The 27,767-nt window shown below is 42.4% G+C and overlaps 2 protein-coding genes across 2 annotated transcripts in view; both read left to right on the top strand.

The window, feature by feature from the left end:
* Nucleotides 1–12,653: 12,653 nt before the first annotated feature.
* On the top strand, nucleotides 12,654–15,882 carry Rpl14 (ribosomal protein L14). The gene is made up of 6 exons (XM_047531976.1): nucleotides 12,654–12,707; nucleotides 13,215–13,316; nucleotides 13,716–13,810; nucleotides 15,051–15,150; nucleotides 15,231–15,284; nucleotides 15,540–15,882. Exons 1-6 carry the CDS (start codon nucleotides 12,705–12,707, stop codon nucleotides 15,840–15,842), a joined length of 657 nt encoding a protein of 218 aa, XP_047387932.1. The 5' UTR covers nucleotides 12,654–12,704; the 3' UTR covers nucleotides 15,843–15,882.
* A 5,446-nt stretch (nucleotides 15,883–21,328) lies between these two features.
* Nucleotides 21,329–27,767, top strand: part of LOC124968251 (zinc finger protein 574-like) — a 41,996-nt gene continuing 35,557 nt past the window's right edge. Inside the window, exons 1-4 of the mRNA XM_047530537.1 lie at nucleotides 21,329–21,932; nucleotides 22,555–22,640; nucleotides 26,343–26,469; nucleotides 27,027–27,143. Coding sequence (XP_047386493.1) covers nucleotides 22,617–22,640; nucleotides 26,343–26,469; nucleotides 27,027–27,143 — 268 coding nt within the window. The 5' untranslated portion in view covers nucleotides 21,329–21,932; nucleotides 22,555–22,616. The remainder of the gene's footprint in view (nucleotides 21,933–22,554; nucleotides 22,641–26,342; nucleotides 26,470–27,026; nucleotides 27,144–27,767) is intronic.

Below are 27,767 nucleotides of genomic sequence, written 5' to 3'. Positions count from 1 at the left end.
TACTACCTGATATTGGTTGAAATTTTACAAATATTATCTACCTAAATGTTTTCTGTGCATGTGGCTGGTTCTCATCCATGGTTCTGTGGTTATTCTCTAGAGATTTAAATATAGTCTCCCTAAATCTGATATTGTCCATTGACCAGCTTCTGACCAACTCCAGAATCCCCAGAAAATATGGACAAAGTATGAGGACAATATTTGGTCAAATATTTGAAGATATTAGGGAATTTTTGTTGATTTTTTAGATGTGATAAGGAGACTGAAGTTGTATTTTTTAAAAAGAGTCATCTTTGAAATAGCCAAGCTATGGAAACAATCCAGGCGTCCTTCAATAGATGAATGAAGAAAATTTGGTATATGTACACAATGGAATATTACTCAGCCATAAGGAAGAATGAAATTATGGCATTTTCTGGTAAATGGATGGAACTGGAGAATATCGCAATAAGTGAAATAAGCCAATCCCGCCCCCCCCCAAAAAAAAAAAAAAAAAAAAAAAGTCGAATGTTCTCTCTGATTTGTGAATGCTAACCCAAAACAAGGGAGGTTGGGGAGGGGAATAATAGAAATCCATAGGGTTAGACAAAGGGAAATGAAGGGAAGGGAGGGGGAGGGGAATAGGAAAGGCAGTAGAATTAACTGGTCATAACTTTCCTAATCTTATGTTTGTATACACGACAGGGTAACTCCACAGCATGTCTGATCACAAGAGTGGAAACCTAAATAGAATAAGTTATACTTTATGTATGTATATTCTACCAAAATCCATTCTACTGTCATGTATAACTAAAATTAAAAAAATAAGAGTCATCTTTGAGGCACACTGAAGTATTTATGATGAAATATCTCAGATTTGCTAAAATGTACATGGGAGTTTGTTGTACTATTCTACTTGTATATATGTTGAAATTCTTCATCATAAGTGTTTTTGGTCCAGGAACTATGCCAAGAGGAACTGAAGGCCAAGTACAGTTTCCCCTGGTACATATGTGGTACCACTTGGGTTCACAAAATTTGGCTGACTAGGGGATTGGTAGTATAGTTCAGTGATAGAGTGCTTGTCTGGCATGCTCAAGGCCTGGGTTTGATTCCCAACGCTGCAAAAAGACAAATAATTTTGGCTTAAGAGCACACTAGAGACTTCTGAGACAGCATCACTGCTGGTACAGAAATGCACAAAAATCCAGTTTTCAGATCCTGCGCTATCCGTTTTACACACTGCCGCTGTGCTTAATGCTAAATCATTTCATTCTCCATCTAACTTGTGTCCAGATGCCATCTTCCTTCCTTAGTCTATTCTTACCCACCAGCAGGTGTACTCTCTAAAACACAAATCAGATTGTGTTGTCCCTCGGCTGAAAGTTTCCCTTGGCTCCCGTCTCACTCAGAATAAAAGCTGGTCTTTTCTGGGTCTTCCAAGGTTCCAGATGCATGGCTCTCTCCTTTCACACTACCTGGCCCTCACCCAGCTTTTTGGGTCTCCTGAGTCCTCCTCACCCATCAACTCACCAAGGGAAATTAACTCCTCCCTCTGCCTGGAACTCTCTTCCCAAGACATCCATGGTTTGCTCCCTCACCTCCTGAAGGTCTTTTTTTTTTTTTTTTTTTTTTTTTTTTTTTTGTGGTGCTGGGGATTGAACCCAGGTCCTTGTTCCTGAAGGTCTTTAATCAAGCGTCACCTTCTCCTCCAGGCCTTCCCTTCTGACCCTATTTAAAATAGTCACCGTTGCCTCTTCCGGCAATGCCACTCTCGCATGCCCCACCCTCCCTTCTGCTTTATTTTTCTCAGTAGCATCCATCTATATATTTGTGTCTTGTCTGCGTCCACCTCGTAGAATGAAAACTCTGTGAGGTGCAATTCTTGCCTATTTTTGTGCACTTCTGTGTCTTAAGTACTCCCGACACACAGTAGGCTATCAGTAGTTGCTGAATGAATTAAGACGTGAGTGAATGAGTCTCTTCACTGCTTCCTGGTGGCACTGCACCAGCATCTCTCCCCCTAGACGCCTTTGTCACTCATTCTGCATCCTTGTTTACCACCATCTCACTAAACAGCATTCCCCAGCATGTCCTCCTTCTAATATCATTCTCTCGGTGGGGAGGGGGGGTTTCCATGGTGATGCAGGAGCTTTTCATCTATTTAGCAGACCAAGTAAGATCTCTCCGAAAGCTCTTTGCAGCAAGGTTCTATTTCCAGTGCTGTTAAGACTCCAACACACTCGAAACTTTCCATTCCTATCCTGGAAAGTATCCTCTATCAGTACAGCTAGCTAGGTGATCTGCCTGCTGCTTCTCAGTAGCTGTGTTGGCTAGTTTATTTAAGCAGACCTCTTCTGGTGGACATTTACTATATTGCAGAGCTTTGGATATTCATTTTTCTACTTGGAAAATCTTTATGCAGGGCCTGTTCTATTCCAGGCCCAGCTTTATGCACTTGGCATATATCAGTGGCCCCACCCTGGATTCCTAGTTCTATCATAAATTATTTAGCCTATTATTTACATTATGAATAATGTTGATGGTCTTGATTTTGCCTGCTGATCTCTGGCTCCAAGTCTCACAGCCCATGAATACAAAACACATAGAGAACCAAAGCACATTTCCTCCGCTTCCTAGGGGGGAAAAAAGGGAAATTATTCAGGATCATAGTTAAATAACAAGTCATTAGTCCTGGAGGCTGTAGTCATTAGAAAGAGCCAAATTTGGTATCTGACCTTGTGCTGAGAAGAGGAATAAAACAGGGTTAACTCCATGTCTTTTGACATGTCTCCCCATGAAAAGACATGGATTACACCCTGGGTTCCACTTTGAAATATTACACACACCACAGATACATCTGTGTGACACATGGTCACACACCACGCTGTCCAGAACTCTCAAGCCACCCATATCTGTGTCCCTCCTACACAGACACCCTGCCCCTCTACCCCACCCCAAAATCCATGCCACCAGACACTCCTACTTCACACACACACACACACACACACACACACCAGACACTCCTGCTCCCTAACACCATTGCTGCTCACATTTAGACACCTTCACTATTTTTCAGATACTCACATCCACTCCCTGAGTCAGAGCTGTGCACATTTATACTGAGCCCAGCCCTTTGCTCTCTGATCTCAACAGCAGCAGGGACCCAAATGGGCAATCTGGAAAGATCAGCATAAGAGTAAGCCAGGGACAGATGCAGTCCCCAAGGTCATGCCTCCAGTGACCTACTTCCTCCAGCCACACTCGGCCTGCCTACAGTAACCACCCAGTAGTCCATTCAAAGTATTAATCCATCAGATGGATTAACACACTCATGAGCACTCAGCCCCCAATTGTTTCACCTCTGAACACTCCTGCATTGCCTCGCACACCAGCTTTTGGAGAGACATTCCAGATTCAAACCATAACACAAGTGAATTCAGCCCAGGCTGCAGCACTGAGCTGCCAGAGGGTGTGTTTCACCCAGAGAAGAGCAGTCCCAGGCTGGAGTTCTTTGAGGCAGGGTTATTAACCTTATGGCCTTCTTAGCACAGGTTTTTGCACACACAAAAAAAAGTGTCCAACAAATTAGAGTTATGATCATTACGTATACATAAATTTGCTAAACGAATTAATTAGTAAAAAAAAAAAAAAAGGTATCATTACAAATATCTCAGTACCAGGGCTGTTAACTATACATTATTTACACATGACCCAGCTATCCCACTCCTTGGCCTATACCCAAAGGACTTAAAATCAGCATACTACAGTGACATAACCCCATCAATGTTTATAGCAGCTCAATTCACAATAGCTAGATTGTGGAACCAACCTAGATGCCCTTCGACAGATGAATGGATAAAGAAACTGTGGTATATATACACAATGGAATATTATTCAGCCATAAAGAAGAATAGAATTATGACATTTGCAGGTAAATGGATGAAGTTGGAGAATATCATGCTAAGTGAAAAAAGCTAATCCCAAAAAACCAAAGGCCAAGTGATTTCTCTAATAAGTGATTGATGATAAATAACGGGGGCAGGGGGAGGTAAGGGAAGAATGGAAGAAGGATATTGTATAGAGGGAAATGAGGGGTGGGGAGTGGGCAGGAGAAGGAAAGATAATAAAATGAGACAAACATCATTACCCTATGTACATGGTATGACTCTATTTCATGTACACCCAGAGAAACCATAATTATACTCCATTAATGTACAATGAATCAAAATAAAAATAAAAATTAGAAATTATTTACACATCACAAAGTATTTACAAAGTATTTTTCACATCACCCATCTCAGTTTACCCTTCTAAGAATGTTGAAGAAAATACAGAGAACTCTTAAACCCCATTTCACAAGGAAAGGAGATTAAAGAAGTTAAATAGTTTGACCAACATCACATGGCCAGAGAGGGACAGAGGGAAGATCTGAGCCCAGGGATGACTCAACAGACAGTATGTCTTCTAGCAAGACGCTCTGCCTCTCTGCCAGTGTTCAAGCAATGCCTGAATTCGTTTGCTCACCCGCCTCCAAGGACATACCTTTCTTTTTTCCCCTGTGTCTTCCCTTCTAATAAGGTCCTCTTTTTCCCCATTCTCTCCTGTCTCAGGTTCCATCCTGTCTCAGGATCCTTAACTGTATTGATTCTATACTAGATATTTTTGCCTTTTACAAAGAACACCTGGGTTTCTACCTAAGGTTCCTCTGCAAAGTTTTATGTTCTAATAATAGAAAGTGAAGAACACTTAAAAAGTCACTTGGATCTAAGAGCTCCACATATATCTTCTTTCTCTACTAAACCACAGTGATTGGATTTTAGATGCATTAAGCTGATCACTGCCTACTTCTTATTCTACTGTCTTTCAACATTACTGCATTAAAGGTTTACAGGATCCACTTCCCCTAAAAGAATATAGACATTACAAGTTCCATTTACACTAGACAGTTTTTTAGAACAATTATATAAACAGCAAAATTGAAAAACATGCTTAGCAGATACATTGGCCCTGGGACAAGTGCTCAGTTCCAGTAATTCAAAGTGTACCAGCTAGTGTCACCGGTTCAAAGTCACCTACATTGACTTGGATGACCTGAGGAATACATGTCAGGGTTAGACTCATCAAGTCCTTGCTCTCATCCAGAGTGCCTCTGTCAGCTTATGATTCTCTCTACCACCCCCTCTGCCAGGTGGAACAGTGGCCATGGACAGGTTTGGGGCCAGAATGGGGAAGCCTGAATTAATGCTGGGATAGAAGATGAGGTTAAAACGTTGCAGGGCAGTAAGGATATTTGGCTGCTGTCATCTGGGGAGACCCATCCACTCAGCCTTTCACTTCTGCAGATTTGCTCTACACCTGTCCAAGTTGAAAACATCTCTTTTGAATGCCTCATACAGTGACTCACCCTCAGGTTCATCACCCTTCAACCAATGCACATGGTTTGGGATAAAGCACTGAGCGATAAATTACAGCATTTGAACAGCTGCTCCTGTGGTTTGGAAATGACATGGTTCAGAAAGGCAATGAACAAGGCCTTTTCTGTGGTTCACTATGAAAACACTGTGAACTTCTTGGCCAGGCAACACAAGGATTGGGAGAGATTCCTCTATTCCCACGCTTTACTTCACTGTATAAGGACACAAAGTCTGGGTCCCAAACATCTTTCACTTTCAGGAGTGTCTGGATGACAAAGTTGCTTTCATTAGACAAGTGAAAGAGGACAGTAGCAGACTGCTATCTTTCCTGATGCAAGAACTTGGTACATGGAAAAATGTACACACACTATCATCACTATCAATTCAGACTTGGTGAAGGAATATAAAAGGCTTTTAAGCATTTCTGTGGGTGCCTGTTTCTCCATTGAGGATCATTACATATTTGGACTTGAACAAGTTCAAATACAGAGTGATTGCTCCACCTGGCATCTGCTGCTTCTCTCTTCCACCTCCTCTGAGGATCACCCTACTCATTTAGAAGCTCCAGTTGAATGGTGAAAAGTTCTGAGGATCTCCTTAGTAGTGCCATGACTTTATCCACAGGGTCTGGAAGTTTGGTAACTGGTTCCACTGTATGAGAACATATGCATGTCCATCTCCCACATCTTAGAGGCCAAGTAAAAGGGCTTAAGAAAGATGTCACAAATTCTTATCAGTTGACTCTTCATGTAATTACCCTCTAGGAAACCTTTGGTAATCCCCAAACTGTTAGGATATTCTCAGTCATGTCAAGGGTCTCTACAAAATCAACCAGGTCTTTACAAAGCTCCATCTTACTTTCTTCACTCTGGTGAGCATAACATACCAAGAGGGAGAGATTTTCTTTGGGAGGAGATTCTAGTGCTTTCATCTGTGATAAAACTAAAGATTTGGGCTGCCTCTGCCTTTTCCTAGAACTTGTCCTGGTTTTGGAGGCCTGTTAGCTTGACAGCTTCACTCTGCATTTGTTCATGTGCTTACAAAGTATTGAATTATTCTCTTCCAACACTGGGCTCCGTTCTGGGAGGATTCATATATTATGTCTTTCACAGATACCACGGATTTTAATCATCATTTTTAGGGCATGAACTTCTTTGTGTCAACAGCTCTTATGTTCAAAGGCAACAAAAGTCTCCATCTTTGCTGCAGCCTTTCCATGTTCCTAAGATCTGCTAACTTTCTGTTACTGTGACAAAATACTTAAGATAATCAACCTAAAAAGAGGAAACATTTGTTTTTGGCTCAGTTTCAGAGGCTTTAGTCTGTGGTTGGTAGGCCCTGCTGCTTTGGCACCTGTGGTGAGGAAGTACCTCATGGAGGGAATGCCTGAGTAGAGCGAGATACTCACCTTATGGTGACCAGGAAGCAAAGAAAGAAAGTGTGGTCCTAAAACCCCTTTGAAAGGCACCTCTCCAATGACCTAAAACCATCTATTAGGTCTGACTTCTTAGCACCAAGCTGGGGACCAAGCTTTTAACATATAGATCTTTGGAGGACATTTAAAACCCAAACAATAGCAATCTGCTATGATTCTTGAATATTTTCTTGACATTGGCCCAATCTTTCAAAGGCGCAGAAACCTAAATGACCTCCTTGGTTGTTAAATACACACACACACTATCCAGGCATTTGGAATATTAGACAAACTTGTATACTAGTATTACTGAATGAAGGAGTTGGGTGCTGCATCCCAAGAGCTCTGATCCATTCTCGACTCCATCAGATTCTTTGGGAACTGGAATTTGGAAGGAGATAATGACCAGGTTGCTAGGATGACCTTCACTTGCAACTCGCTAAGGTTTCTGGAATTTAGTTTACCAATGTCCTTCTAATTGTGCATAGCCTTCTTGTCCCAGAGTGTGTCATCACCGTGGTTTGTGAGTTTACTTCCTGCTTTGCAACAGGAAAGATCTAGAATTTCCCTATTGATATAACCTTCAGAATACCTTCTTGCTTATAGAACCAGCATTTCTGTAGAGTAAGTAAAAATTATCCCAGTTTGAAAAAGTAAGATCTACATGACTATTCATAGGTAGGAAAAAGAAATACAAACAAAGACGGTTGCAAAGTTAACAAGAAACAATATTTCTGCCAAGGACATGCTATATGTATAAGGTGTCATAATAACCCTCTTCTTTGCATATGGCTTTCTTACAGAGAGATTTTTTTTAAATCAAAGATTTTCAGAAACTTGCTGTTCAAGTTATTTTGTCAGAATAAAACATTCCACTCTTGCTCACATAATCTAAGTGACTTTATCACAGAAAAGCAGCTTGGCCTGGTGCCAAGCCTCAGAAAGAGTTTTCTGAACAACATTTTCAGAAATGGTCTAGGGTTGATGTTGACCCCTTTTCACAATCTCACTTTTCTTTGAGATTCTCGTTCGTTTGTTATTTCTGCAATCCCACAGTGCTGGGGACTCGAACCCGGGCCTCAAGCATGCGAGTCGGGCACTCTAAGTGATGTGCTATAAGGCCAGCACTCTTTGAGATTCTCAAAACATTGTTTCATTTAAATTCCAGTTAAACTTCATACTTGCCTATAATACTCTAACTCTATATTTCCCTTCCTTTTATTGAGTGCTCCATGGTGTCTCTGTTGCAACCTTATTCACTACAATGAAGCAACAGACCTTATTTTTGCTCACTACAGGTTTGTTCACAGTAGTGTTAGGTTGATTGGGTTTGGACACTGTTTTCCTCAGCTTCAGAGTTCCTGGACTACAAATTTTGAAAACAGATAAAACACAAAAGTATTTTACTGCTAAATATACATGTACCTAATCATCAAGTCAGATAGTCATGCACATGGTTACCATGCCTATTTGGTCACCTTAGGGTTGACTCACACCTCAGAAAGGTTGTAAGAACAAGAAAAAAAGTCAGCCTGGGGATGTACAGGGTGGGACATGCCTGATATCCTAGTGACTTGGGAGGCTGAGGCAGGAGGGTTGCAAGTTGGAGGCCAGTCTCAGCAATTTAGCAAGGACCTAAGCAACTTACTGATAACTTGTATCAAAACAATAAATAAATAAAAATAAAAAGGGCTAGGGACCTGATTCAGTGGTTAAGTGCTTCTAGGTTCAATCCCTGTACCAAAAAATAAACACACACACACAAAAAAGAAAGCCTGGAAAAGGCATGGGAGAGGGAGGGGGCTGGAGAGAAGATGGATAACAGGATATAGGGTTGCAATTGGATAGGAGGAATGATTGCTCATGTTCTATAATAGTGCAGTTGGGTAAGTATGGCATTATTTATATATTTTTAAATTGCTAGTAGAGAGGATTTTGAATGTTCCCAACACAAAGAAATGGTAAGTATTTGAGGTAACAGATATATCAATTATTCTGATTATTCTGGAGATTGACCCTAGGGCCTTTGGCATGCTAGGCAAGTACTCCACAAATGAGCTATATCCCCAGTCCTTTATTTCAATTTTATTTTGAGACAGGGTCTAGCTAAATTGACCAGGAGCTGGTCTGGAACTTGCAATCCTGCCTCAGTCTCCAGACTAATTGGGATTACAAGCATACCACCACCACACAAAGCTCCCTGATCTGATATTTACAAAATATCTACAGGTATTAAAATGTCACATTGTGACATATATATGTAGTTAATATGTGTTAACTTTAAAACATACATATGTACATATACGTATATATTTTTTAAGTGGGCTGAGCCGACTGGGCAACTTTGAGATCTTGTCTCAAAAATAAAATATGAAAAAGGCTGGGGGTGTAGCTCAGAGGTAGTAGAACTTGTCTAGCTTGCAGGAGGCCTTGGCTTCGGTTCCCCAGCAACGCAAACAAAATAAATTTTAAAAGTTAGTCAGGGTTCTGGGTAGCTTTTGGTTCACATTTTGAAGAGGCTTAGAAATTCTTTCTCTTTGGGGCTTCGGACAAACAGGCCTCCATCTCCAGTGACTGAGAAATAAATGAAACACATCCACTGAGCTGAAGCTGAAAGAAATACCAGGGTCCATCTGGTTAGGCAGCCCTGGCTACGTAGAGCAGAGAACCCGTGACAAAACAGGAAGTGGACGTCTGCTACCCTCCCCGGTGTCTCTCTTCTGGCCTGGGCCAGCGATACCCCTCCCTGGAGGCCCCACTGCAGGAACCCGAAGAAGGGTGCCTGCCCTGCCCTTCGCATCCATATCCCTTGCAACGAGCAAGAGCCGGGGGCAGCATGGGGGTCGTGAGAGGGGTTCCAGGACCTATCCTGCAAAATACCGGGTGAGTTCTCCCCAAGTCTACCTAACAGCCCTTCAGGCACCTCGTGTGCACCACGCCTCGCCTCTTGGTGATTGGTCTTTCGGCAGGGGCGTGGCTCCACAGGGAGAGGCTGATTGAAGTAGAGAGAAGGTATAGGCTCCACCTTGGCTCCTGGGGTCGTCCTCGAATTGCCCTCCCTCCCTGCTGATTGGAAGAACCAGTAGAATGCGTCGGAGAGGGCGTGGCCCTGTAGGTAGGTAGCGGTCCAATGAGCTAAGAGTGATCCCAGAACGCCATCTTGATTGCTGGCGTCACCCTACAATTGCCCTTCCTCTCTGTGATTGGGCGAGGGGAGGGCCTTCCGGAAGGCCAGTAGCAGGCCTGCCAGCTGAGTCTGGTCATCTGGTTTCTGACGTCTGTAGCTGCTAAGTGCACGCCGGCTATCTCCTGGTGGGTAGACAAGGTTTGCTTGTATAAAATTACCATGCCAGTAAAATGGAGCTTTTAGCCCAGCGCGGTGCAAGCGTTAATACCGTGATTCAGGAGGATAGCAAGTTCGAGGCCAACCTGGGCAACTCAAAAAGCAAAAAGGACTGGGATGTAGCTCACTAGTAGAGGGTTGGTCCAACATGTTTCAGACCCAGTTCAAACCCCAGACACGCACACATGCACACAGCTTGGAAGAAGTTTGAAGCAGCCCATTGCTGCTTAGAAAGGGGTCTTGAGGTGATTCTTCAAGGATGTACTGCAGTTTTGTTTTGGGTACTCAGGATTGAATCCAGGGGCGCTTAACCACTTGGCCACATCCCCAACCCTTATTTTACATTTTGTTTAAAGACAGGGTCTTGCTAAGTTGCTTAGACCTCACTGAATTGCTAATGTTAGCCTTGAACTCACCATCCTCTTGTCTCAGCCTCCTGTTTCTGGGATAACAGGCATGCCCCACAACGCCCTGACAGTTTTGTTTTGTTTTGATTAAAACGCCAGGGGTGTTTAAGACCTGAGTTGCATTCCCAGCCTTTTTATTTTTTTATTCTGAGGCAATCTCAACAAGTTGCTTAAGGTCTCATTAAGTTGCTGAGTCTAGCCTCGAACTTGTAATTCTTCTGCCTCAGCCTCCTGAGTGTCTGGGATTTCAAGAGTATGCCAGCACTCCTGGCTGCATTGTGGTTCTTAAGGGAAATAGAGAGGGGAACACATTCTAGGAAACACATTCAAGGGGCCTGTAGCTGTAAGGGAGATAGGAGTGGAAGAAGCAGAATGACCAGAGGCATACAGGAAAAACTAGGACGGTGATTTTGGGTGAGATTGTGGAATGTGTATTTGAAGAAAGAAATCCATGGACACAGGGTGAGAGAACAGTGATAGGACATATTAGAGTAATAGAAGAAAACAAAGTGCTTAAAGAGGGAGGGCTCCCAAGAAAGGGTTGTCAAAGGGTGTCTGTTGTCTAGCGGTTTATATGGATCACAGGGTTGAGAAAGTTAGCACCCAACCCAACCCTGGGTAAGGCACTCAGTGTCCACAAACTCTTTACACACCTTTTGATCCACATTATCATGCCTTTTTTGGAGGGGACCCAGTCACTAGGCAACAGATGTCGCATCAGTTTTTATACTTACCCAGGAATCAACCTGACCTTGGCAGGGCCTGGTTTTTTGTTGTTTGTAGTTTTTTAGTCCTGCTACACAGAAACCTGACCTTGAAGAGGCCCAAGATGCCTATCTGCCTATCTTTATTCTGCCTCATTATCATGACTAAGAAAGACTTAGAAACTGTTATAGATTTTATTTAGTAGCAGCAATTTGAATCCGGAGATGCTTTAACACTGATCTACATCCTTAGGACTTTTATATTTTGTGACAGGCTCTCCCTGAGTTGCTGAGGCTGGCTTTAAACTTGCCATCCTCCCGACATGGGCTCCCAATTTTTGAGATTACAGGCATGTGCCACAGGCATGGGTAGTTATAGATGTTATTTATTTTGGGTACCAGAGATTGAACCCAGGGGTGCTTAACCACTGAGCCATATCCCCAGCCCTTCTTATTTTTTACTTTGAGACGGAGTCTCACTACATTGTTTCTCACCCCACTTGCTGAGTCTGGTTTTGAACTTGCTATCCCTCCTGCCTCAGCCTCCAGAACGGCTGGGATTGCAGGCATCCGCCACAGCACCCAGCTGGCTACAGATTTTAAAGGCATAAAAGAGCTGGCAATTTGTAATCCCTCCATTAGATCAGGGATTAGGATTTTTTTTTTCTTTCTTTCCCCATTTGCTCCAAAGGATGTAAGTGGGACAACTGAAAATATGTAAATAAGGGTTGTGTACTAAATTAACAGTACTGTATTCGTTTCCTGATTTTGACAACTGTTCCCACAATGTAAGAGAATGTCTCTGTTGTTAGGAAATACGCATTGGAATGTAGCCATAAAGGAATATCACGTCTGCAATTTCCTCTCAAACTATTCAGGATAAAATGACATAATGCGAAAGCAAACCTAAAATTTGGAGAATCTATAAAAGTTTATGGAGATTACTTCTACCAGTTTAGTAACATTTCTATCTAGACAATTTTAAAATAAAAAGTTAACAAAACTGTGATTACGTACAGAGAGAATGTGAAGCGAAAATACAGGCCTAGTACTAACCTATGAGTAACATCAAAGTTTAGACAAAAACCCGGAGCGTAATGAATATTGGAGGAGCACGTTTTAAAAAAAAAAAATGGGACGCGGACAGTTTTAAGGGAAAACACAGCCTTAATATTCTTCTTTACCCTGAAGGCCTAAGAAAGAACGACCTTCCTGCAATTCGCCCATCCAAATCACCCAACTCAATTTCATCCCACATGCCGGCGAAAACTCAGCAGGCAGTTGGCCGGAGCAGCCATGTTTTCCAGCGAGCATGCGCACGCACGCAGGTCCCAGTGAGTCGCTGCTCACGTCGGCGTCTCGTTACGTCAGGGGCGGGCACTCTTCTACACATGCGCAGGATCGAGCGGGCCTTCTTCCTTCTCGCCCAGCGCCGCCGACATGGTGAGTCTTGCTGCTGCTGGCTCCGGGACTGGCGGCCATGCTGCTCGACCTCCTCCTCGCAGGGAATTCTGAGCTCCGGAATGGAACCCAGAGGGTCCTGGGAAGCTCGTAGTGAGGACCCCTGGGCGGGCTCTGCGCGGAATTCGGCCAGTTCTGGGCACGCGGCCGGTGATTGCGCTGAGGGCCCGGCATCCCAGGCGCGCCGTGGGCCACGCGTGCGTGCCGCCACCAAAGCAGGATGGCTGAGACCGCCGGAGCCTCCCTACCTTTTGGGGCCAAGTTGGATTGGGTGCTTTCGGTCTGGGGCGCGCAGAACCCTTGTACCTGGAAGCCTGCTTTCCCCCACTGCCACTTGTACGGATTTCGTTCATCCAGGTCCTCGCTAGACAACTTGGGCGTGTTCCACTTAATCTTTCCTTTATGAATTAGCCATGTTGCCTGTAAGCTGTGGGGCCTCATAGCAAACCTTTATATTTTCACTGTGTTTTCTCTCCCCTCGCCTTTCAGGTTTTCAGGCGTTTTGTGGAGGTTGGCCGGGTGGCCTACGTCTCCTTTGGGCCTCATGCTGGAAAGCTGGTTGCAATTGTAGATGTTATTGATCAGAACAGGGTATGTGTAACAAAAACTATCATAACTTTCACTTAACGTGGCAGTGAATGGTACACTCTGTAAGATACTGTTCATTGTTTAAGTGACCCTCTTGTTATTTTTCCATTCAGGAAACAAGCAGTGTGGGTAGGGGTTTGCAGACTTGAGTTAGCTATTACTTCTGGATTAGAGGAGTATTGCCCCAGCAATTTAGTCGTGCCAGAACTTTTAGCCAGTTCTGTAACAAAACACTAAGTTTAAATTTGTTATTATGTGTAAAACGAGTTGAGAACAGATTTAGGCACACAGAAAGCAATGTGGGTTGAATGGTTCTTGAAAAAACAAGTGATTATACAGAATATTTGTTCATTTTAATTGCTATTATGTTTTACACTAAAATCCCTAATCTTTGGATTCTAGGCTTTGGTTGATGGACCTTGCACTCAGGTAAGGAGACAGGCCATGCCTTTCAAATGTATGCAGCTCACTGATTTCATCCTCAAGTTCCCTCACAGGTAACTATCCACCAATCATCACAACCCCCTCTCCCTAGCTTTGTTTATACTATTAAAAGTTTGTTTAATTTTGAAAGTCTTGCCACTTTGTTGTCTTTTTCTTGAGAGTGCAATAAATAAAAGTAAATAGGCGTTATTTACTTAAAATGGCGTATGATCACTTGACTGTCTCTCTTCTGGTGTCACAGTCACTTTTAGCTTTAAAACAATAATGCAACTCTTGTCTTTTTCAGTAGTGTTATCATTAGTTGAATTTTTAATGTGTCATTTACTAAGTATTTAACTTTGGAGGTTTAAGTTGTATAATTTTAGATACCTGTATCGTGTTCCAGAAGATATTTGTATTTTATATTTGTGTCATCTCCTAAAATCTGCCACTTATACTTGAAAACAAAAACCCTAGTAGGAGAGAAACTGCTATATGCTGAACACCTTTGACTGGATGTGCATTTAGGATGTTTGAGTACTTTTTTTTTTTTAACTTGCCATTCATACAGCCTGAAGTGAGTATGTCCATGCTATTGATACTATGACTGTACATTATTGCATTATTTGAAGAACAATTAGGGGTGAATCTTAAAGATGCTTATGGAAGATCACAGCAGTAGAGGAGTTTCTGCCCACTTAGGTTTTATTTGGGTATACCCTTATAATTCTTTGATCTCTCAGTGATACATACTGGGTTTTATTTTTGGCCATAGAGTTTTTGTATGAAGTAAAAACAGGCCTAAAGATTAACTCTCATTTATTACAAAAGGAAATTGCTTTCTATATGTCCACTACCGTAAGAGACATGTGGTCAGTGGTGATTTTAAGTCTGGTAAAATGGATTAAATTACAGTTTTGATAAAATTGTACTTCATTTTATATCTTGGCCGTGTGGACACCATTCAGTAGGTAAAAGACATTGTGTGACAGATGGTATGTGTATTGAGTATGACTACAGTGAAAAGTGTAATGGGATCCTTCCCAAAGGAAAAAAACTTGGTTATTTGTGACCTGAAAACTTGGTTACTTACTGGGTACAGTGGCACATACCTGTAATCCCAGCTGCTATGGAGGCTGAGGCAGGAGTATTGCAAATTCAAGGCCAGTTGGGGCAACTTAGTGAAACCATTTCTCAAAACAAAAAGGGCCTTAGGTTGTGACTCAGTGCTTGCTTCAACTCTGCAAGGCCCTGGGTTCAAACCCCAGTATCAGAGGAGGCCAATTGCTTAATCGGTGGTCTTGCTCTTTCTAGTGCCCGCCAGAAGTATGTTCGACAAGCCTGGCAGAAGGCAGATATCAATACAAAATGGGCAGCCACAAGATGGGCCAAGAAAATTGATGCCAGAGAAAGGGTAATGATTTTGAGTCATTTGTATTCTGGTTTTGTCTCTTTTGGAAAGCATGAGATAATTTTTAATTTCTTTTTTAATAGAAAGCCAAGATGACTGATTTTGATCGCTATAAAGTCATGAAGGCAAAAAAAATGGTAAGTTTTTAAATCTATATTCTGTAACTTTGCTTCTGGATAAGGAAACAATAACCAATTCTCTTTTCAGACTCCTAACCTCTTTGGAGCTTACCATGAAAAGGGAGTGTCCTTATTTGCTTAATTTCATGGTCTCCTTAAAAAAATTGTTCTCTTTATTTGGATTTGTGGAGAATGGGCTACTTAATGTCCTTTAAAATACGTCAGTTTTGTGTGCATATATAGTAAATGTTTTCTTACATTTACACTTTTCAGAGGAACAGAATAATCAAGAATGAAGTTAAGAAGCTTCAGAGGGCAGCTATCTTGAAAGCTTCTCCCAAAAAAGCACCTGTTGCTAAGGCTGCAGTTGCAGCTGCAGCTGCAGCAGCTGCTGCTGCTAAAGCTAAAATTCCAGCAAAAAAGATGACTGCAGCAGGCAAGAAGGCTCCAGCCCAAAAGGCTCCTACCCAGAAAGCCTCAGGCCAGAAGGCAGCACCGCCTCCTAAAGCTCAGAAGGGTCAGAAAACTCCAGCCCAGAAAGCACCTGCTCCAAAGGCATCTGGAAAGAAAGCATAAGAAGCTGTTAAAAAAGGAATAAAGGTTCTTTTGACATGTTGCAAATCTGTTAAAGTCCTTGGATTTTAAACTTGTTGGTGAGTCAGGGTTAGGAGGCAGATTGATAAACATCAATCAGAGGCTCATTTCCTTAAACGCAAACGCCTGGGCTTGGATGTACACAACCATAACTGACTGCTCTCATTGAAAAATCATGATAATTAGAAAGTGACTTTATTTTCTTATGCAAATACATTTCCCACATGGGTAGAGTTCTAGCCTCCTGATGCACAAAAGACTATAAAGTTTTCCTATAAAATTATAGTATATAGGAAAATAAGACAAATATGCAAATAATATGGTGGATTGCTTGGTTTTTCATGCCTTTCCCAAATTTTGATAATTTGGGGACAGTGAAGAAACAAACAGATTTAAGTACTATAAAGCTATAGTACATCTTGGAAATTCAGGAATATGTTTAAAATGTAGGCCAATTTCTATCAAAAGCTGACTTCCAAGCTTCACTGGGTGTGTTTATTTGGAGGTAACTTGAACTTAGATTCCAGCTCTGCTCCCCTTTTTTGGAGGTAGGGTCTATTTTGCCCTGACTGGTCTTGACCTCCTAGGCTCAAGCAATCCCCCTGTCTCTTACAAGCTGTATAACTTGGGTGAACCCCTTATCCCCAAAATCTTGTTTCCTGTGCTTTCGAGTGGTTAGTAGGTAATAATTGCGTAGCCTATTTGGAGGCTTATTAGAGCTGTGCTAGTTAGGAGAGGTCTCAGAACAGATGGGGCGCGTGGATGTGTAAGTGGTCATGTTGCCCAGGAGTAATAAACAAATTGAGATGAAAAGCTTGAGAGGCAGGCAACTATCAGGATGGCATGGAAACCTGGGGTGGAATTTTTGGTTGACATTGCAAAAGTAAGGGGAAGAGTAAGTGAAGGAAAAACAGGGAAGTTGAAGGATTTGTTAACAAGTTTGATGAGTATCTTTGAATGCATCAGGAAAAGGAGAGAAGCTCAGTGCCTGAAGTATGGAATGGAGTCCAGGGAATTGGGCATTAGTTTTAGAGGAAAGATGTCCTTTGCATGAGGAAGAAAAATGGTTTAGATAATCTAGGTCTTCTTCCAACTTTTCACTTTGATCTCCAGATTTCTCTTGAGATAACATGGTCACACACTGAGAAAGGGGGATGAGAATATACATTTGTAGGATACAATTTAGTAATTGATTGTGGAGGAAACAGGATTGCACTTCTGACATTGCAACATTTGGTCCAGCCTTTGAGATTGTCAGGATGAGAAAGCTTCAGGGTAGAAGTAATTCAAACTGCAACTAGGAGATTGTGCAATATGGAACAATTGGAAATGGAAATCCAAAGGACTTCAGGAAAGTGAGGCATAAGGCACCTGAAAAGGAGTAAGAGAGGTGGACCAAATGACAGAATTGGTGGCTAGTGAGAGATCTTAAGGAAAATTAGTCTAACATTATAATCTGGATTGAATTGGAGATGGGGAGGTAGATTGAGTGAAATTAGGCTTTTGAAGTTCACTCTGATTGTAGAGACTACACTTGTTCTCTTAACATCAAAGTACTGTTTCAATCATATCCAGATTTAAATCTTATCACAATAAGACTCATTGTACTATCTATGAAACTCATCTAAAAGCCAGGGCTCCCCGTAGTTCCTTTATATTGTGTCAAGGATCATATGAAATGCTTGTGAATATTAGTGTGTATCAATGCCTGTCACAAGTCTTCTCACAAAGCGTACTCAATAATGGGTTGAATTATGTTGCCCTAAAGTAGCTCCATGGACAAAATTTACAAGTTTTGATAGTTTTGGTTTTCAGGGAGCCTCTGCCTCAGTTGCCTCAGATGTCAGGTAGTTGGCATGTCCTCTAATTCATGTTATTTTCCCTCTCATTTGTTGGGTAAAATACTGTTTAGTATCCAAATTAAAGGGTACATTTAAATCTACCAAGTAGCTGAATTTATTTTTGGTACTGGGCACTGAACCCAAGAGAGCTTAAACACTGAGCCATGTTCCCAGCCCCTTTATATTTTATTGTGAGATAGTGTCTCACTAAGTTGCGTAGGGCCTAGCTAAGTTGCTGAGAGTGGTCATGAACTTGCAATCCTCCTGCCTCAGTCTTTGGAGCTGCTGGGAATAAAGGTGTGTGCCACCATGACCAGCATAGCTGAATTTTAAAATTAAGTCATAAATACATTCACACCATAATAAAATATTAGTTTAAAGTAAATGGCCCCGTGATCTCCATTTCCAATTCCAGAACCCTGTATAAAGGAAACTATTATGTACACCCTTGCAGATATTTTTCTGTGCATTTCTGATGTGTACAAAAAATAGTCACAATTCCTTGTTCGTTTTAAGCAAATTTTATTCTGTAACTTGTTTCTTTTAAAAAAAAATACATTCTGGAAATCAGATCTGGTCACCACCTATTTTAAAGATTCTCCAGAGACAAAACCAATGTGATGAGGGTATGAAAAATTTAATAGGTATTGGATCATGTGATACAGAGGCCAAGAAGTTCACTCATGGTTTGTCTACAAAGTAGAGAACCAAGGAGTTCGTGCAATTCAGTCCCAACCCAAAGGCCTGAGAACTCAGAGCCATTGCTATAAGCCCCGGTCCACTTCTGAAGGTTCAAGAACCAGGAGCACTGAGTCTGAGCACAGGAGATGGATATTTCACTCAAGCAAGTTTTTTTCTATTTAAGACCTCAACAGATTTGATAAAACCTACTTACATTGAGGAGGGGTTTCTGGGTGATCTTAAGTCTGCTGATTCAAATGCAATCTCTTTCAGAAAAACTCAGACACCTAGAAATGTTTTACCAATGATCTGGGCATCCCTTAGCTCTGTTGTCACACCAAAATTAATGGTCAAATCCCCTATTCATCTAATGCTTTTTACCTACCTCATAGTAATCCATAATATGGATGTTCATGTTTTAAGCAAATTTTATAGTGCCTATGTTATGTAACTTTAAAAAAAAGTATTAATTCATAATACTAAAGTGTATTATGGATGTTCATTTGACTTATGTTGGTAAACATTAAGAATGTTGCCGCCTACGTATGGTGGCACACCTATAATCCAGCTGCTTGGGAAGATAAGGCAGAATGATTGAAAGTTTGGAGACCCTGGGCAATTTAGTGAAGGATCCTGTCTCAAAATTTTAAAAATAAAGGCTCAGTAGTAAGATGACCCTGGCTTCAATCCCCTGTAGCGCCAAAAAAAAGATGCTGATAATTGCTTTTTCTGTTCAAACAGTACTTTAGCGAAGTGAATATCCTTGTACCTACCTCCTACACGAAATAGCACTTATTTTGGGCACATTACCAATCAGTGCAGTTGGTAGATTGAACAGTGTGTGTGTGTTTCATACTAGGAGTGAACCCAGTGGTGTTTTACCACTGAGCTACACCTCCAGCCTTAATTTTTATTTTGAGATGGTTTCACCAAGTTGCCCAGGCTGACTTCAAACTTGTGATCCTCCTCCCTCATCCTCCCAAGTAGCTAGCCTTATTCCACAGCACCCACTTTTTAAGTTTTATTCTAAATACATAAGTCAGAGTGTGACTGCCAAGATATTTGCTTTTTAATACTTTTTGTGCTGGGTGTGATAATGCATGCTTGTATCCCAGTGACTCAGGAGGCTGAGGTAGGATTGCAGGTTTGAAGACAGCCTCAAAGAAAAATTTAAAAGAACTAGGGATGTAGCTCAGTTATGAAACTTCCCTGGATTCAATACCCAGTACCAAAAAAACAAACTAGATAAAAACCTTTGTGTGAATGTGTGGTGCTAGGGTTTGAACTCAAGGTCTCATGTGTGCTAATCAAGTGCTCTACCCCTAAGCCACACCCCAAACTTAACATTTGCTTTTTTTTTTTTTTTTTTTTTTTTTTTTTGTACCAGTGATTGAATGGAGAGGCACTTAACCACTGAGCCACATTCCCAATCCTTTATTTTTTATTTTGACACAGGGTCTTGTTAACTTGTTTAGAGGCTTATTAAACTGAGTCTGTCTTTGAACTAGCCATCCTCCTGCCTTATTCTCCCAAGCCACTGGGATTACATAGGTGTGTGCCATCAAGCCCAGCAACATTTGTTTCTTGAAATTTGAAATTTTCTTAGTTGCCTACATGGCACATTTAAGTTTAAAGAGAATGTGTGTAATTGGTTGGGGATGTAACTCTGATAAAGTGCTTGCCTAGCACATATAAAATCCTGGGTTCAATCCCCAGTACCACCAAACAACAATAAAAAGAACACAATGTAAATTATCTTCTTGCTGGTTATAGTAAATTCTGTTAATAGTTATTCAAATAGTTATCCTAATTATTTAAATTCTTTGTATTTTTGCCTAGAGTTGTGTTAAAAATTTCTGTACAAATATAGATTTATCAGTTTCTTGTATTTCAAATAGTTTTTTGCTTTACATATATTAAAATATGTTAGATACATTGAGTTAATTATCATTAGAACTTTTTGTAGATTAGACTGTTTTCCAATATAAATCTCTCTTTTAATGTTTTCCTTGAATTCCGGTATTTTCCAGTTATTCATATTGCCATATTTGCTTTCATTTTGTTAATAATTATTTAGTCAGGCTTTGGAGAAAATCTACCAATACCTTTCCTTTCTTTTACTCTGGCCTAGGCACTATTGGAAAATGCAGAGTCAGGACCAGAATTTGTGACTTATACTCTGCTCCAACCATTTTAAACTCATATCTCATTTACTTTTCATATGAAGTAGGTGGAGTGCCTACCAATGAAGTTCCCCTAAAGGAGCTCACAGATCACTGAGGGAAAGTAAAGGGGCAACATCAGCAATGCACTGACAGGGGTAAACACACAGGTCCAGAAGACCATCTCCTAGGACATCAGAAAAGACTTGAATGATGACTTTTCTTGGATCTGAAAGGCTTAGTAACAATATTTGAAAACTCAGATAGTTGAGAAGGGTTTTAAAAAGCAGAAGTGCCATGCATCTGAAATCATCCTGTTTGCAATGTGGGAATGAAAGGTTGAGGGGCTAGACTGGAGACCATGAAAAGTTAGGAGGCTGTCTCAGTAATCTAGGTGAGAGGAGAGGAAGGAATCAATGATTACTCCCAGATGACTAACTTGGCTGGTAGGATGCATGGCATTCTCTGCAGGAGGTGAGAAAAGATGATGAGCTTAGTGTGGAACATTTTGGGATTTTAGGGCCCTGTGAGCTAGCTAAGTAGAAATAAATGGTGGGCAGTAGACACAAATCGTAGCTCAGAACCATCTTCACAGTGCCTGACCAATAGGCACCAGTGCTATGATCACTGTTTTATTTGGGCTGGAAAAGTAAAGAGAGTATTACAGGAGAGTGACACTGATACACAGGAGTAATGATGTTAGCAACAATATATCTAGCAGTTGTTTTGATTTAGTTATTACAGAATCTAAGCATGTTGGATGAATGAAACTCAATATGCTGAATTTATAAATTTGAAACTATTACCATTTCTCAAGTCAACTTGAGAAAGTTCATTCTGTTCATAAACAATGGAGTTAAGGTTTTACCACAATCAGACCCCAGATTCCGTGATATTAGGCCACACAGGTCAATCAGCCATGAAATGGGAAATAGGGGCTATCAATTCATTAGCAGGTAAGTTGCTGCTAGCAAGCTCTAGAGCCAGAAGAATTTATTTTATAAATGGAGGAATTTATCATCTGTTTGGGGTGCTAAGACGTGATTGATGGAAAGTCGGACACATGATTGATGGAAAGCAGTCGTGAGCCCAGGGCTGGGAGCCTCGCTTGGGGGAACCATGGAGAGAGGACGGCCTCCGTCTTCCTAGAGCGGCGCTGGGCCGGCGCGGGTCGCGCTTCCGTCTTGGCGGATTCGGCGCTCTGCGGGAGCTTGCGGTGAGCCGCCCTGGTTGCGCAACCTGGTGCCTGTCTTGGAGGTTGCGTGTTTGGGTCTCGCAGACGCTCCGCGAAGGCCCATGAGGCCGCCCGAGCCCTGGGCCAGCCCCTGTGGTCGAGGCGCGACCGACCTTCCCGCCCCGAGAGCTGCCCCGCTGTCCTCTGGCTCGAGGTAGGCTGGGTGGGCGCCCGCGACAGACATCTGGGGGTCCCCCGCCTCCCGGGTGGTGCGTTCTGATCGCGGTTGGGTCTGTGATCAGCATCCCCAATGGGACGTTGAGCGCCGTACCCATTTCATCCGCGGCCAGATTACCGCTTGAATTTTGCCCTGCAAACTGTGGTTGGTTCAAGGATCCCTTCTCTCCAGAGGCTTGTTTTGAGTCTTTGCCATGATTCCTACAGGTGTTCCTTACAGAATACTTAGCAATGCATTCGTGGTGTGCCCACGGATTTTCTTAAAAGCCAAGAAACCACTGCAGGTCCCCCCCCCCTTTTTTTTTTGACGCATTACAATTACACATAATGGCGGGATTCGTTGTTACCTACTGCAGTTCTTAACCCTTGCTGCGCAGACATTCATTCTAGGTATTTCCAGCATCTCCAAACACATTTATAGGAGAGTGAATCAAGGGGGGCATTTGCAGCACCCCAGGAATCAGTGATAGTGGAGAACAGTGTCCTAAGGATATCTGTCAACAGTGGAAGAAGACAGAACAAGTGTGGGAAATAAGATAGTTCATTCTCATTGTGTGGTTTTTTTTTTTTTTTTTTTTTTCTTCTCTCTCTCTTCTTAGCTCTGCAGATTTTTGCTTTTCCGAGACTAGAAGGCAGTGCATGAAGCCAGGGGTCATCGGCCATGCTCCAGACAGTGTGGTCCCAGGTGAGCTGAACTTTCTTTCAGCATTTCATATTCAGAGGAGGTAGGAAAGGTCAGCAGCCTCACTTAGCCAGCCCTGTGCTTAGCTTTGCACCCATCAAAGGAGTGTGGCAAAGGAATATGGTAGTGAGTTGATGAGAGACTTTGTTGGCAGGGAAAGAAGGAAGCCCAGCCAAGAAATTCTCTAGAAAGTGAAAATCTACATGCATGAAAACTCAAAGCGTGATCCATAGATGAGAGTTTTGACATCAACAGGGAGCTTATTGGGAAAAGCTAAATTCCAGACCCCAATCTAGATCTCCTGAATTAGAAACCATTTTTTACAACATTTGGGGAAGGAAGAGGCTGGTTAAAATGTGAGGAGTGCTAGTCTTTATCACAATACCCAGGGAACATGTACTCCTCAAGAGAGTTTACCCTGCATGCTGCTTGCGTAGCATACAGTGACACCAAATGACTCATTTGGAAGGAAGGTGTGGATCCATATGGGTACTGTGTTTTGGGGGAGTGCTGCGTTTGTAGCTGAAGCAGCTCAGTGCACAGATGACAGCTTAATCTCTGTGAAAGCCTGTAGCCCCTGTTGGCACAGATTCAGGTAGCATAGGGAGCAGTCCCTCCCCCGCCCATCTTGATGGCAGAGGATGAGTTTACTGAGTTTTTCTTCTTTGTCCTGTGTCATATACTGAGAAAGCTACATGTATCATATAATGGATGGATCATGTAATAAGAAAACTCCATTCCTGGAGACTTAGAAGCAAACATTAGTGGCTTCTTTTTGTGAACATTCGTCCATCCACATCTGTTTGAGCACTTCAACCAAAATTAGTTCTTGCAAGTCAGGAAAACATTTGTAGGGGTCTTCTGTTCTTTCTCGGTGCCTTGCTTGCCTAGTCACTCAGGATTAGGTTCCACTAAGAAAATTCAGAGCAACAATGGCTTAAACAAGATGAAGGCTTCTTTCTCTTCTATGAAAAACAAGTTTGGGAGAGTCAGTCCAGGGCAACGCTACACAATTATGCACACAGGCTCTTTCATTCTGCACTACCAACCTAGCACTGGTTTTCATGCTGTAGGCCACCTTATGGTCCAAAGTGGCTGCTTGATCTCCAGGAAGGGTTCTATTACTAAAGATGAATGGGAATCCACACACATTAACATACCTGTCAGTCTTTGCTATAGTGTCTGTGAGGAATATCTTTCTAAAAGATTCCGGATTCGTGTAGAAGCTTTCCCCAGCTTCATCTGTGGTTGTAATAAGTACTGAGATTTATATGACATTATGTTCCAGGTGACTTTTTAGTATTTAATACATATTAACTCATTCTATCCTACACAAACCCTATAAAGTAGGTACTGTTGCTATTCTAGTTTTAAAATGATGGAGCTGAGGCTCAGAGGTTTAGTTCTAGAACCTCAGGTGTCTAGCAGGGCTATTTCAACCTGGTGCGGTTTACATTTTATCTACAGATAATTCTTTATCGTGGGGAATTCTCTGTGCATAATTCAGCAGCACCCTTGGCCACCGTCCACTAGGTGCCAGTAGCACCACCACTACCATCACACTGCAGTTGTGATGACGAAAAATGTCTCCAGACATTGCCACCTTTCTCCTGAGGGAGCAGGGCAAAATTGTCCCTGTGTTGAGACAGGGCTCTCCATTCTGTGCTGATTGCCACCATGTTGTGTTTCCTCTGTAACATGTTTCCCATACATGGGACTCACGGCCCCACTAAATAATGGAGAGAGTAAGTGCTGGCAGAGGACAGAAGCAGCTTGATCACAGATGCAACAGGATACTGAGAAGCTTAATGTTTCAGAAAACAAGAAACCAAAGAGTGCATGGATAATTGCAGAGGTATGGAGGGGTAAAATGGGATAGAAGGTGAGGTCTATGTTTCCAACTTTTTTTTCTTTTTTTTTGGTACTGGAGACTTAACCCAGGGGACTTTACCACTGAGCTACATCCCCAGACCTTTTTATTTCTTATTTTGAGACAGGATCTCACTAAGTTGCTTAGGATTCCACTAAGTTGCTGAGGCTGGTTTTGAACTTGGAATTCTACTGCCTCAGTCTCCCAAGCTGCTGGGATTACAAGTGAGTGCCACTGTACCTGGCTGTTTCCAGGTACAGTGGCTGAAGAAGGTTAGACAGCTTATTAACATTTGGGGTCAGTGAAGTGTCTGTTCTGCCCTGAGTAGCCCCTAGCTTCATGTGCCTATTTAAAATTAAAATCAATTAAAATAAAAAATTCAGTTTCTTACTCATACTAGTTATATTTATACTTCCTATTCAAGGAACTATAGGTGATTTCTTCACATATAGTTATGATTTTTCCCTTGCAACAGTTTATGGGGAGACATTTAAGATCATGCCGGTGTACTAGTATTTGTTAAACTTACCTCTGAGATTCAGCATCATTGATGTTTTTTGTAGGGACCAATTTTCACAATAATGACTGCAAATCTCTTACTTGTCTAGTTTTATTTCTTTCACTTGGAAGAAACCATTATACACACAAATAAAAATTTTTTTGTTTTGTTTTGTTTTGTTTTTGGTACTAGGGATTAAACCTAGGGGTGCTTTTACCACTGAGTCACATCCCCAGCCCTTTTTGTTTTTTATTTTGAAACAGGTCTCATGAAGTTACCTAGGGCCTCACTAACTTGCTGAGGCTGGCCTCAAACTTGTGATTCTCCTGCCTTAGCCTCTTGAGTCATTGGGATTATAGGCATGTACCGCCATGCCTAGTGAAGAGAGGGTTGTTGACATGATGAACTGAAATGGTATAGTGGATTAATTTATATATAAGTGGTCAGTTTATTTTAATATTTTCATTTTCTTATATAACTTTGTAATAAGTACTAAGATGAGGAGGGCTCCCACCTCAAAGTGCTTAATATTGCTGATTCCCTTGTGAATAATAATTCTTACTTCATCTATTGTTGTAAATTGAACAAATCGAGGTAAAAGTAACCGACTGTGAACCCTAACCCTGTGATGGTTTCCTTCTTCCTTGAGAAGTTGGAGATGGTTTTGCAGGAGGCAAAGGGAGATAGACCTGGTGAAGAGGACCGAAGGTTGGACAGAGCTTAGGTGATTAGGGTCCGATCTGTGAACAAGGATTGGGAGACTGCCATCCTGTCCCTGGGGTCAGGTGTGTTAGAGAGGAGGAGATACTGTACGTTGTCTTCAAGGGAGAACCGGCTTTTGATAAGGCAAGGTGGTAGAAAAAAGGAGAAATAGTTGAATGAAAGGAACTTTGTCCCCATGGACTCACTCCTCTGTCCTTAGTAGAAGATGTGGAGGAAGATGACATGAAAAGCTGAATGTAGGTCCTTTATGGGGTGCTTTAGGATGGATGGACACAGGGTGAAAGACAGATATCTGCTGTGGTCAATTTAGAAAAAATGCCAGAAAGATACATCTGGGTTGTGGAAGCAGACATGGGTTGACATGATCGCCAGGCAAAGAACAGCAGGTGCTGGGCTGTGTATTTAGGATGACAATATTGGGCCCACCAAGATGTCACATGAAAAGTGGGACCACTGGCCGAGGGCCACCCTGACTAGAGTGCTGACTCTCCCCTCAGTGTAAACCTTCCATGGGACTCAGAACCATGGGTTGCAGTAGATTCATCCCTTTCCTGGCATGCAGCCCCCTCCTTCTGTGCTTATACAGGACTTGAGCAGGAACCTGTTGTTTTAGGAGCCAGTGACCTTTGAGGATGTGGCCGTGTACTTCACCCAGAATCAGTGGGCCAGCCTGGAGCCTGCGCAGAGGACTCTGTACCAGGAGGTGATGCTGGAAAACTATGCGAACGTAACTTCTTTGGGTACGTTCTTCCTCTGAAGCTTAGTTTCTGCCTTTGGGGCTCCTAGATTCTCCCTTAGCAGATCTGGGATCTTCAATATCACCAGGATTAATGCCCCAGGAGCTGAGCTCCCTAATTCCCAGTTTCAGGAGTAGTTGAATGGCGAAAGATCTGGATTCACTTTGGTTTTTAACAGGACTTCCCTGTTGGCTGGTTCCTGGTGGGGACTGTACTGTGAGGGGTTTGCTGTGGGCGCAGAGAGAACTGAGAAGGTTCCTGGTGCCCCACCTTCATTCCTCCAGTCTTCCCGTTCCCTGGAGGAGACCCCGGCCCATCTACTGTGTGTGAGTCTCCTAGGACCCCAGGTATACACCTCCAGTGACTGTGGGTACTTCCTGTTCTCTCGGAGGCTAGAATAAGCTTTGAGCCCTTCCCCAGATCCCCAGATTCTCTCCTCATGAACCTCACTTGGTCTCCTGGGGCATCTGCCTCCTTGTTCACCTGGCAAAGCAGAGGGTAGACCGAGGGAGGCTGGTGGTGACTCTCTCAGCTTCCTGTTCCTTTTCTTTCTCCTTTAGCAGCATTACCATTCCCTAAACCAGATCTGATATTCCAGCTGGAGCGAGGAGAAGCCCCATGGGTCCCAGATCCATGGATACCTGTTGGGGGAGAGGCCCTTGGAGGCATGTGCACAGGTGAGCAGGAGAACCAACCAGCTTCCTTTCCAGTCTGTCTGTCTGTCTGTCTCTCTCTCTGTCTCTCTCTCTCTCTTGCTCTTTGCTTTCTTTTGTTTTGTTTTACTTTGCAGCAGTCAGGGTTAACCCGCTGGCACTGTACCACTGAGCTGTATCCCTAGTCTTTTTTAATTTTTTGCTTTGACACAGGGTCTCCCTACATTGCCCAGGCTGACCTCAAACTTGGGATCCTCAAACTGCCCCATCCTCCTGAATAGCTGGGATTACAGGCGTGTGCCACTGCACCCAACTGCTTCTCTTTTAATAATTTAACATGACATGAAAAAGGCTTTTCTTCTGATACATGAAAACAGTCATGCTTCAGCCCCAGACTGGAAGACAGCAGTCCAGACATTCCATTGTCTGTGATTTTTCTTCATAAAGTGAAAGGATTGCAAACATTTTAAAAATAGTATTATTTAATTTTAATTCTGTTTTCCAGTACTGGGAATTGAATCCTGAGACACTTTACCTCTGGGCTACCTCCCCAGCCCTATTTTTTATTTTGAGGCAGAGTCTCACTTAGTTGCTGAGGACCTTAGTAAGTTGCTGAGGCTGCTTCCAACTCGTGACCCTCCCATTGTA

This window comes from Sciurus carolinensis, chromosome 17 (genome assembly GCF_902686445.1).
Source record: "Sciurus carolinensis chromosome 17, mSciCar1.2, whole genome shotgun sequence".
Classification (NCBI taxonomy): Eukaryota; Metazoa; Chordata; class Mammalia; order Rodentia; family Sciuridae; genus Sciurus; species Sciurus carolinensis.
The sequence above is the reverse complement of the archived record's forward strand: the minus strand, read 5'-3'. Positions and strand labels throughout refer to the sequence as shown.

Coding starts and splice junctions, on each gene's coding strand:
- Rpl14 (XM_047531976.1), top strand. Junction 13,317..13,715: donor ATGTTATTGATCAGAACAGG/GTATGTGTAACA, acceptor TTTGGATTCTAG/GCTTTGGTTGATGGACCTTG. Junction 15,151..15,230: donor AAATTGATGCCAGAGAAAGG/GTAATGATTTTG, acceptor CTTTTTTAATAG/AAAGCCAAGATGACTGATTT.